The sequence below is a fragment of the Pterocles gutturalis genome, unplaced genomic scaffold (assembly GCF_000699245.1).
Source record: "Pterocles gutturalis isolate BGI_N339 unplaced genomic scaffold, ASM69924v1 scaffold35369, whole genome shotgun sequence".
NCBI classification, from domain to species: Eukaryota; Metazoa; Chordata; class Aves; order Pterocliformes; family Pteroclidae; genus Pterocles; species Pterocles gutturalis.
This window is the reverse complement of record NW_010129328.1, coordinates 1-12,346: the sequence shown is the minus strand read 5'-3', so window position 1 is coordinate 12,346 and position 12,346 is coordinate 1. Positions and strand designations below refer to the sequence as shown.

Below are 12,346 nucleotides of genomic sequence, written 5' to 3'. Positions count from 1 at the left end.
TTTTCAAGAATAGTAAATACATTTAAAAATTGAAGCCCTTGAGTTAGAAACAAAGACATAACTCGGCTTCTCTTCTTTGTTCTGCTCTTTGATAACAGTCACAATATCTTTAGACTGCTGGTATATTTACAAGACTCAAAATAGCCAACTGGTGGCTTTATAGTAACGAATAAGATTCCCACTGATTTAATTATCATCCAGCACCACCACTATTATAAACTCTAGTAAGCTCTCTGCATAGCTATGACTATCTAAATACCTTTTGAAAACCAGAGCAAGCTTCTCAGGAATGCTCAGAAAGACATTCAGAATAGAATAATATAGACAGACTATCCAAATCCCACAGTGAGCAACACAAATCACTAAATAGCTAGGGTCAAATTCTCCTTTGCTCAGAGGGCCCGCAGCAGTTTGTATCCTCAAAAACAGAGCTTACATTAACATATATTAAATGACTGCAAGGCAAATTAATATAATTGAGGTCACACATACGGAATAGAGCTGCCAAATAAGGTAGTTCCTTGTCCATGAAGTATTTTCGCATGAGTTACAATGTTTTGGTACAGCAGGGTGAATTTTTAATAGTACATTAACCACAGAAAGCTATTATTTCCAACAGCTTTGTCAAAATGTATCTTAAAGACCATTTAAGCTTTAGGTTTGCATAATTTGCTTTTTTTAAGCAGAGTGTGTGCAAATTGCTTGCAGCACTTCTATTTGGGAGATTATTTCAACAGCCTATTCTTGGGTAGCTGACTTGTAATGTTTCAATGTGCGAGCAGAAGGATCAGTAGCTTTAACCCATCTTGGCATCCAGTGGTGGGGCAGCCAGTTGCCTTGCCCTGGGTAGTGCTTTTCAAAGATCTGGCGGTAGTAATAACTTTCTTTTGTTTTAGGAGGGTTGAAAGGATATTTCTCCGCTGCCTTTTCCAGGAGAAGGTCATCAACCTATAGACATAACCAAAACACAGATTGATCTGCAAATACATTTAACTTTTACAAGTCAATTTGCTGCAAGTTAAAGACATAGAAGGATTCACCAACCACTGAATAGGTTTTTTTTTTAAAAAAAAAAAAGTAGTCTGTTCTAGAGGCAGAGGTTTCCGACAGCTGAATTTTTGTCATAGGCTCCCTTGATCTTTATGAATATGTAATAATATTTACAGTGCTGTCAATATTTCTCTCTGCATTATACGTGAAACCCATTTCTCTTTGAGTTACAATCATCTTTGTCAGTAAGCTAGCAAAAACCTTTTTCCTATCCTTCTCTTCGCTGTGACTCAACCAGAACAACTTAAAGCAGTCTTTTTGACATGTAAGTGGCTTCATGGGTTTTTTTGGGTTTTTTTGTTTGTTTGTTTGTTTCAGCTGAGAGAGAGCTGTTGACTCTGCTTGTATAACCAAGCTCTTAGCAACAAAAGACCTGGGATGCAGAGGCAAAGACATCTGCAGTTGCTAAGTTGGCTAAGAAAGGGAGGATGAATACTTGCACCAACTGAGCCAACTTCTAAATCGACTACCGTCCACTGCCAGCATGCTGCCTAACTCCTCACAGCCATGAAATAAATTTGCCCCTACTGCACCAATCCAGGCTCAGTACAGGCAGCACAACACTGTTGCCTGACCCAACCACTTTCTTGCCTGTGGATATTAAGAAAGAAAATGGGAAACAAGCAGTTTGGTGGTAGGACAGACAAGTATCCACCCACTGGCTTGACTACACACATTTCTATATAACAGAGCTCTGGTGTAAACTGGATGTTATTCCTTCCACTCGATTATTAAACTACCTCTGTACACCAGAGATTATCATCCTTTGTCCGAAGCCAAAAGGCTGTAAGTCTTCATTGGTTAGCAACGCAAACAGAGGCTTTAAAAAGCAAAAGGGCTTAGCTAGGCATGTCTGCGAGAAAATGGATGACATAAACAAGAAAGGATACTGTAAAGTTATTATGCTGTTACTCAGCTGCAAAGAAAGCTCATGCAAGTGCCTTCATTTGAAGCAGCTGCTTTGTGTGTAACCCAGAAACTGTTTGCTGTCTCACAATCTAATTTGCAATCCAGATACTTAAATAATGTTAATTTCCTTACACAATAATTTCTATCAGGCTCTAGCATATTTTGTATCTAGGATTTCAAATGCTTTTAACCAACTCAGATAGCTAGAAGACCACTGATTAAGGTTTATCTTGCTCCTGCACCATGAAGCTCAAGTTACTGTCATACCTAGATTTACTGTCCCAACTAAGCATGTGACTGCCTCACCTTGGCAGCTACACCTAATTCCTGGAAATGTGAAAGACAAAAAAAAGAAAATAGAAGTGGTATTGTACCTGTTGATCAATATAGTCCTGAAGAATAGAAAACCAGGATTTCTTTACTGATGCTATACCATCACTGAAAGCTTCTTTGGGTCTCCAGAGTATTTCTTTGGGAAGCAAGTTGGAATCTTCAAAGGACTGTCTTAAAAGGTATTTTTCAATTCCATTCTGTTTGCAGAACAACAATGTTATGAGTCTCAGGAACTATAATGCAAAGATCTGGCTTTAAACACTTAAGGTCTATTTTCAGAAAGTCTGATCAGAAAAGGGTTCCCAGAGTCCAACAATCCAGAAAAATATTTAAGAGCATGCTTGACTTCGGGTAGAGGACTTAGCCATTGAATTCAGCAATTTGGTGATGCATGGAACACATATCAGTGAATTCGTAAGCTTACACTTGGGTCCAACCCTGGTTTTACATACCTTTGGGATTCGCAGTTCTGCTGGTAGAGATAAATAATAAGAAGTAAACCGATGATCCAAAAATGGGACTCTCAGTTCAAGACTAAATAGGGGAAATAAATAGAACAGATACCGAATTAATCCAGGAAGTCATCTACTTACAAATTCCTTACAAATACTTACAAAGCCTTCCCTGTCTTCCACATAAAACCAAGGTTTTCTACTTTTACTTAGAAGAAATTTCACTTGCATATTTATGACTAGCTACATTTAATTAATCAATTTGGAAAGTTAAGTATATGGTCTGCACAGATTAAATAAAGATCTTGATTTATTATGCCATCTGCTGGACAGCTTCCAGTACAATGAATTTAAAGACCTGCAGGATTTGTGACAACCATATAAGGAAAACACATTGAGAAAAAATCCTGTTGCCTCCAGAGAACTACCAAGTTGCTCACTGGGATTTGCATCAGCATTTGTAAAGATACCACTGAATACATGGCCAAACTTATCAGCACAAAACAAATTATGAGGCAAATAGCAGGTCTCCTGCACCCTGCCCATGTTTTATATAGGAAAGATAAACATAAGTTATAAAAAACTCAGCAAGTTATTTTTTGTCAGGATCGATATATGACACAAGTTTCCTGATAGGCAAGTTATTCGCTTTGCCAAAGGTACCATCTTTTTCCATCAATAACTAGCTTCCCAAAAATATTGTCCTTTTAATTAATGTATTACTTTAGTAATGCTATTTTCTGCAGTGTACAATTTGGTGATTCTTTAAGGTATCAGTCACACAGACCATACCCTAACATTTTTATTACAGTCAGCTACCCAACACAATGCACACGCTTTTCTCTTTTGGTACTTTTTTTAATTCTTCATGCACATGGAGATTATCAGATTCAAGATTCTTCTTTGTCTAACCCTCAAAAAACCCAAAGTCAAATACAACTTTGCCTTCCCTCCTTAACTCTGTGTATCTATATTTCTAATTCACTGCTTCTATAAAGGCCAGTACAATCCCAGACAAAAGATTTCCTGCATCAGCTAGCAATACAGTGAGCCCTACAGTCAGAGAAGACCAGATTAAATTTTGCAGTGCGGTTTGCTGTTGCTCGAACTCCTTCAGGCTACAACTTCAGTTTCATCTCAGGATACAAACCCCCAATAAGAGCTACCCTAAGCAGATGCAATTAACCAAGAGGTACTGTAAGCAGATACATCTAGATACACAGTTTCATTACTCCTCTTACTGTTCAGAAACAGCCCCCAAGTCCACTATCTTCGCTCATTCGCTAAAACTTTATTTGGTAAAACATTCTCCATAGCAATCACAATAGCAAGTTTGTCTAGTAGCGTTTAGAAAAGAAATGATTGATGATGACTCTGAAGACCAGTTTTGCCTGCCTTGGAGACTGCTAGTGCTCATGCCGTGCTTCCCACCCATTCAGAGCACAAGTACATGCCTGGAACATTAGCAATGCCTGTTCTGCCAAAGCAGGTGGTGTCTCAAGTTACATTATGATACAGAGCTCAAGTAGAGAGTATGGAGTGCACCCCATTTGCTACTACTACTGAGAAGGCTGATGATCATCTTAGAATAGTTCAGACCCAGACAATAGGAATAAAATTATCTTGCATCACAATATTCTGAATCACTTCATAATTCAAACAGTAACAAGAAGTCAACAGTTAGCTGTTGTAACTTCCTCAACAGCAGAACTTTAAAGATCTTCTTAGGCTTTTAAATCACGAGTCCTCAGCCTCCAAAAGGCTGTTTTACCCGTGTGCTGCAGTAGTCCTGTCTGCACGAAGTACATCAAACAGGTAGAGCTCCTTCAGAAGCCTCTCACTCTCTTCTGCAGCTTCTTCGGGAGACGGTGCCTGTAACCAGACATACGCATGTAGCACACAGATCACACAGCTGCACCGAGGGAACCATTACTTGCTGTCCTGTGTTTGAGTTTTAGTGATCACCGAGTGATCTCCGAACTAGCGAAGACCACATACAAGAAATAACAGTCTCAGGAATTTCTTAAGTTTAAAAAGTTACTTTTTAGGTGATTAAATTAAATCCTTTGGATTTTATGCTACCTCAGGAGAAAGTCTCAACAAATATACAGCTGTGACAACTCTCAAACATCACACCTTGAATCTCAGAGATTTGAAGGGGAGAAAAAGCAGCTCCATGGCTTTATGTATAGGGAATATATTTACCTTATGGAAATATATATATCCTTGTGTCAGCTCATCTGATCCCTCTCCTGAAAAAATGACCACACTGTCCGTTTTCTTCCGTATATATTTGGAGACAAGATACATACCTTAAAGAAAAAAAAAGTATTAGGTTATTAAAATACAGCTACAGGTATCATGCTATATACAGCTAGTACAGTTTTAAATTTAGCATTTTAGAAGTTTCTCTCCAACACTACTTTCTTCTGTAGCAAACAACTGCAATGCACTAAAATAACATCTCTGTTACTCAAAGCTGTCAACAGCCACACAAACAGCTGCTGCAAATACATCTAAACTGTGTTCTTACATTTATCCCTCAAAATATCAGAACGATGTGTGTGTCTGTGATCCTGGGAATGCTGGAGGGTTTCTGTGGGAACACATAGAGGAATTGTTCTGACTCAGTTTGAAATTTAGCACATGATTAATTCCAGCACAGTCCTGAACAAACCTTTTAGCTTTGAAGAAAAAAACTAACAGCAAAAGTTTCTGCTTAACTCTCTGCCACTGTGGGTTGAACTGGATTAAGCCCTTTTTTCATTTTTTTAAAGAATTATTTATTAATCAGAATTATGCCTTCCCCTCATTACATCCTTCCAAACAATATGCTTTTATAACAACAGTATTACAGATCTAAAGAAAAAGACCTAGTTCATTATTTGTCACACTAAGCAGCAATCACAAAGAAAAGTTGGCTTTATTTTTTAAAGCAACACTTCCAGTATTTCACATTGCAAAGTCCTATCTTCACATAACAAATTCCACTCAGGGAACTGGGTTTTCAAAACTGTGTTACCTATTTGGCTTATTAACTTTCTTACAATGTTTTAGGATGACACAAGATTAACCGGGTAAAACGACATAGCTGGCATTACACAGAAGGTCAAACTGGATTAGAGTTTTTAATTCTTATCAGGCTGGCAACCCTTTGTAAAAAGCTGCCAGTGACTTCCTTAATTTCTCCGAATCAAACATACATTATAAGAAGTCTACCTGGTTTGAGTGCACATGTGTTACAAGAGCATCACAAGAAATACTTCATTTTAGTATTAAAATTATGCAAGGAATAGGGTAATCATAACTGCTTTGCAATCATAAAATTCAGTACTCGGATAACCTGTAAATTTTCCCCCTTCCTCCAATGTTCATACTTACCAGAGCAGAAAACCTAGACCTGTAGATCTAATGTTTCTTCTTCATATAACTTTTGTTTTTCATCCCAAAGCTTCAGGAACAGCTCTTGCCAGTTGTTTTCTACAGTTGGTGACTTTGAAACTAGTAACTCATTTTGTCTCGGTGTGGTATCAGAGACAAGACCAGGCAGGAGAACCTGGGAGTCCCAGTTCCCAGGTTCTGTGACAGCTAAAGGATCTAGCAGATAACTAAACAATTTTGCATAAAATTTTATTCAGACAACATAAAGCAAAGATTGCTATTAAAAAAAATCTTACCAATTGAAGCTCTTACTGTTGTTATATCGTAGGTTTCCAAGGAGAAGATAACCTCTTCTATTGCCTGAATTCCCTCTTCAGAATTAAATATTACTTCATGATGTTCACTGCCTATATGTGCTGCCACCTGTTTGTAAAAGGCCACAATAACATACTGCTTTTCAGTTAAAACATTTTTTAAACATACATTGTGTTTAAAACACACAAACTGAGTGAAAACACCAGCTCCCTTCTGCCACAGTGAGAATTATACGACATTAGGCCAAAAGATGATATTGTAGCAGCCCCTCTGACTTGCAGTGGTACATTCACCAGAGGGAACATAGTCTCCCTAATTACCGTGTTCAATCACAACTACAACAGACCATCCAGCTACTTGCCCAAAGCATAACAGAATCTGTAGAGGCTCTAAATACTCTTAGGTATTTGCCCTGCAAAGAAAAAGTGTCTCAGAAGCCATGACAGACCGGATACCTAAAGGGTGCCCCAGATGCCAAACAGTTTGTACAAGGCTCTTAATTTAGTAAATTGACAATTAATTTATAACATTTAACATATATATAAATTCCATAGCATAGGAACCATAGCATGGAGATTTACCCTGAAACCCAGATGCAGAATTGAGACAACTCCAAAGTACCATCCTTTTGGTAACAAAGCAATGTAATTCTGTCATGAAAGTCTTCCAAATGCAAGAGAAAACAGGTAAGGCTCAATTATCTCTTTTGTAAGGTTTAACTAAGCAGAAAATGTTGTACTAAATGATTTACTGCAAACTGGTTTACATCACAGCAATACATGAACATTCAGTATTACTATTAATACAATACGATGAAGTTTGCACCATTAATATACACCGTTTAGCATTCAGCAGCTCTAAACAAACTAAAAGAAACACTTACTATACCTTTCTGGCAGCCAGCAAGTCAGGACTGTTTTCCATTCCAATTGCAAAGGTTTGTAATGGATAACTGATGTTGATTTCTTTCATCAGTTTCAGAAGAACAGCTGCAACCAAGCTGGAATCTAAGCCCCCTGCCAACAAAACAAATTATTTGGTTAAGTGTTTGTCTTGTTTTTTGTTTCCCCTTAAGGACACTGAATCTAGATGGCGGAATCTCATGAGTGGGCTTCATTTTTAAGCTGTGGGAATCCACGGAACTTCTTGTACAGTGCACATTTACTAACGAGTCAAGCAACTTCAGTGGAACATCTTCAGCAACAGTTGTTAGTACTTTTGGTGTCAGAAGCATCAGTAGAAATCCTTCTTCAAGATAGACAGAAAGTGTTCTGAAGCCACTAGAGAACATGCCCCTTCTCAACTCGGCTATAATGGGATTTATTTTCCATTTCAAAACTGCTCTCTGTCCTCTTCCTGCCTACACATTTGATACTCTACTGACAGAACTACATAATTTTTTTTTTTGGTTTGCTGTTTGAATAAAAAAAGAATTAAGAACAGAATGCTTAGTGTAAGGATTCCACTCTTTTGCAATCATTTTTTAAAAGTGTGTTTCACACATTTTGAGTGGAATTCATTTTTTAACATCACTTCAAAGTGAAAAAGTTCAGTAGTGACATTCTTGGTTTTCCTCTTCTTCTCAGAGGAGGACTGTGAAAAGATTTGAAGAGTTTGGGAAACAAATAAAAAATAAAACCAAGAGATGCACAAGGTGCCCAGATGTACTCCAAGGTCCCACCTTCTTATTCTCGTGAGCTAGTCCTGCTAATCCTTGACTAGTTCTACTTGCTGATCCCCTTTAAAGTACTGAGAAGAATACAGTACCTGTTCTCCCACACCTGCCTGCAGTTCTGACCAGCATGAGGCAAAATCCTTCTCTCTTTGTTTCCTACAGTCTGCATATGTTTTTTCAGCTGAGTGTACTAGCATCCTTTCCCACCCTGATCCCCTTTGTGGGCATGCTACCTGGTAAAAATAAAATCTCATTCTGTAGAAAGTACATGCAGAGTCTGAGAAAAGGAGAGCACAAATATCAAACTGGGTACTTAGGATGCAGAAATCAGTGAAATCAAAACCTGAGTTTCCACTGTTAAGTTGCAGAACTCCCCCCGTGACTAGCAACAAAAGCACTTCTCCAACTGTGGTCCTCCAAGCATACTCAAAATTGTGAAGCATTGAGATACTCTGGTACTATACCAAGACAGGCACTTTGTTTTTACTTAATACATTCTGCATGTGCATCTGAGGAGCTGCTGACAGCCTTCCAATTTGGAATCTGAAATTTGGAGTTTGAACAGGCTTTTCACTGAGGCTGGCATCTTCCAACTCTGCATATCTCCCTGTTTCATTTACCTCCCTCCTACTTTTTAATATGCCACAGTACGGAAGTGGTCCAGCAGTATCTCCTAGTCAGTTCTCTCTCATTCAAATGCACATTTAACAGGGTTCATGAAAAATGAGTGTAACTACTGATGTTCAATGCATGCATGAACAGTGTATCAGAACTCTAACCACAAGTACAAAGTGCTACAAAAACACAGTAAATAAGATGTCGGTCCCATGGCTACAAAGCCTTACCTCTGGGACACTGACCAACCAGATCACAACACTTAATGAGCTAAATCAGTGAACAACTTCCTGTACCACAAGCTATTACCTCACCTGAAAAAGACTGTGGCCAATAATTTCGGTCCAGATGCTCCCCTGTAATTGGTAAATCAAGGGCAGTCTAGGATGGAGGCTAAAGCAAAGAAGGTGACAAGAAATCACTTCCTCCTGCTATCTAAAACACGCTTTTTTCTATGCTAAATCTGTGTAAAGCGAATGTAATAATTACGTTTCCTTTTTAGACACCAACCTAAGAATAAATCTTTAAAGAGTATGTTGGGTGATTTTTCAATAAGAATATTATATTCTTTCCTCTTAGTTAAAAATGGTCAGTGTGTCAACAAGCAAACATCCCAGACCAAACTTTAAAAGCTTAAGACTTTCAAGATACTTGTAAACCGGAAAACTTTATCACAAACTAGCAAGTTATCTGTTCTAAAAAGCAAATGAAGATTCAGATCACTTCAGGTACATCACAGCAGAACAGCCAGTACACTTTCCTCTAAATAGCAGAGGACGGGCAAAAGAGAAAAAAGATATAAAATCATTGTGATTCTTGCTACTTACCTGACAAAAGACAACCAATCCTTCGGTGAGCCATCAAACGTTTTTTAACAGCATTTTCAAACAGCATACGGATGTTGCTTTTCACTGTTTCAAGATCAAAGCCTGTCCAGAAAAGAAAAGAAGAGAAAAAAATCCAAGTGTTACTTAGACTTTGCTGGATTATGCTATTAGGAAACAAAGATATTTGTCTGAATTTCCTTTGATAATGAGGGCATGCAAGTTCGTCTTTGTACATGACTGCCTACAAAAACAATTCTCAAGTTTCTACGTTATAAAGGTTCTTCAAGGTTTGTTTTTTTTTTTTTAAATGGCACTTTTTAAAGCAAATCAGTGTAAATGTTATATTCCAAGATTATAATTTTTTCACTTTTTAATAAGAATAAGTAGCAAATTCTTTGCTGTACTACCTGGAGGCAGAGTTTCCACTGTATCACATGCAGCATGGAGTGGTTCATCTTTACAGCTATGAAATTTTACTAATTCCACTGATGCAACCTTGCCAGAGGGCTTTAAATCCAACACTTCATAATGACCCGGAAGAAATGGTTCCACTTTAGGACATAAGGATGTTGAATGCTTTAAGTTGATAAGTCCTACAGATAAAATGGGAAAAAAAAAAAGTCAAGAGTTTTTAACCTAGGATGGTCAAGTTATACCTCACTCAACAGCATCTGTACTAAAACTATATACAAATATTTTTTCCAGTTCCTAAATTTGGTGTTAGAAAAGCACTTTTTAGTGGGAGTCTGCCCTGACTAGAGCATGATTCTGCTTCTGGCAAGTTGCACACATACTGATCTGAGCCATCTCAAGCTAAGGCAGATAGCAGAGAAAGGAAGTCAGCAAGTTTGGATTTGTCTATGCAAGTGTCAAGACTAGAGAGAATCTCTTAAAACAAACAAAAAGTAGTGGATGTGTCATCTCAAATGTAAAAAATCATCATCAAATAAAATAAGTGTCACCAGAAAACTATCCAATGCTGCAGAAAATTTCAGTAGGGTTTTAAAATTCTTGACTTTTACAGATTAACAGTTCTTGTGGCATTATTTCCCAGTTCACCATAGAACACCAGGATCAAATTCAATATAATTTATCGTAACATAGATCTAGCCTAACTCTGTAGACTACATTTAACTTTGGGGTAACACAAAACATCTTGGGTTCTATATTGCTATGATTCCAGAACACAATGAATTACACAATTAAATAAGCAAGTTATTTCACAGATATTTAGGACAATTAAACGTCTTAGAGGTTTACTGCCTGTGGTTTTTGTTTTAATGATGTATAGTTCTTATACTACTAATACAGTTAATTTTTTACTGAACTTACAGTTCACTTTCTCTTCACACTTAGAAGAAAAGCCTGACAAAGAAGTTTGCCTCCAACAACAACACCTAAGACTACTTAGGCACTAAACACAACTGTTTTTACCTTTTGCCTCAGAACAGACACCCAAAAATCCATCATCAGTCAGCACCTTAAACAGTGGTCTGACTCCATAGGTATCTCTTGCCAGAAACACTTTTCTGTTTGCAGTGTCCAGAAGGATGAAAGCAAATACACCATCTAGCATGGATGCTGTTTGTTCTATTCCTCCTCTGTTGTAAAGATGAAGGATAACCTCACCATCCACTAACGTTTGATATTCAAATCCAAATTGCTTCTGCAACTAAGAAAAAATACAAAGAACATGAATAAGCATTTGCAAACATTGACTTCTTAGTAACTGAAAAAATGACGTCAGTCATCTAACTGCTTAATAAGAAAACTAAGGTTTTTTTGTAAAATCACCATTCAAAAGTTACATAAGCATTTCCACCAATGAGGGAAATTACACTTTTGTATTCAGAATATTATCCTGGATCGTCTCTCAGACAATGCAGACTGACTGTGCAGTCTTAAGCAATTCACATCATGGCAAGTTTTCAGGGACACATTTCTATCTGAGAATGTCAAGCTGCAAATCCATGACCCTGGTCTTCAGAAGCACTAGCCTCCCCATCTCCCACAGGCAAATTGCAGAAGCAGGCAGCCACTGCTTCTAAAAATCCAACTCAAAACAGGACCAGAAACAAAGACATAATTTTTTGTACTCTCGAACCACTGGGTGCCACTTTCTTATCAGATAATAATGATATTTATGTAAGCCACCCCCACAGACACTGGTAACATCTCTGCAGAGAAAAGTACTTCGTAAATAAACTTTGGTTTACCTATGCAGTCACCACAATTCCTCACTGTTTATTTTTTTTAAGCACAGAGAATTTCCTCCTGCCTCATCTTTCTCCATGCCTCAAAGTAACCTTTTCACTCTGCCTGTGCAGATGGAGTGGGGGAGGAAGAAATTAGCTGTCAGACTTAAGTCAGACCAAATATTCTTCATGTTCTTGTGCTGCTAGTCTTGAAGTCCTTTCAATATCTACCAGATAGGGGAAAGAAAGGGTTTCAATAAAACACCAAAAGCCAAGAAACTCTATAAACCCAGCGCTTGAGCATTTGAACTTAAATTACTTGGTTTTAGTTGTTTTTTATGGGGCAAAGTCTTGGATCAAATTGAGTCAATATTAAAATAACTGAGTCATTGCCCTAAACCAGATGCCTGTCTCACCAATGATCCCTTCCCAGGTAGGTTTCAGACATAAGCCTGAAAGAAAAATCTCATTATAAATAAAGAGGATAAAAAATGTAGTGAGAACAATGGAACAAATTTCTGCTAATGGCAATGCAATTTTTGCATATGTCATAGTTTTGACCCTTGCTGGCAGTCAAACACCACAACAACTGCT

At 37.7% G+C, this 12,346-nt stretch overlaps 1 protein-coding gene across 1 annotated transcript; it reads right to left on the bottom strand.

Annotated features, from left to right (window-relative positions):
* Nucleotides 1-456: 456 nt before the first annotated feature.
* On the bottom strand, nucleotides 457-11,229 carry ASNS (asparagine synthetase (glutamine-hydrolyzing); the record flags this gene model as incomplete). Its single annotated transcript, XM_010079912.1, has 10 exons — nucleotides 457-948; nucleotides 2,334-2,489; nucleotides 2,745-2,826; nucleotides 4,516-4,616; nucleotides 4,950-5,056; nucleotides 6,422-6,548; nucleotides 7,329-7,456; nucleotides 9,558-9,659; nucleotides 9,965-10,150; nucleotides 10,992-11,229. Coding segments are annotated over 10 exons (1,437 nt in total), but the record flags the coding sequence as incomplete, so codon positions are not given.
* Between the last annotated feature and the right edge of the window lie 1,117 nt (nucleotides 11,230-12,346).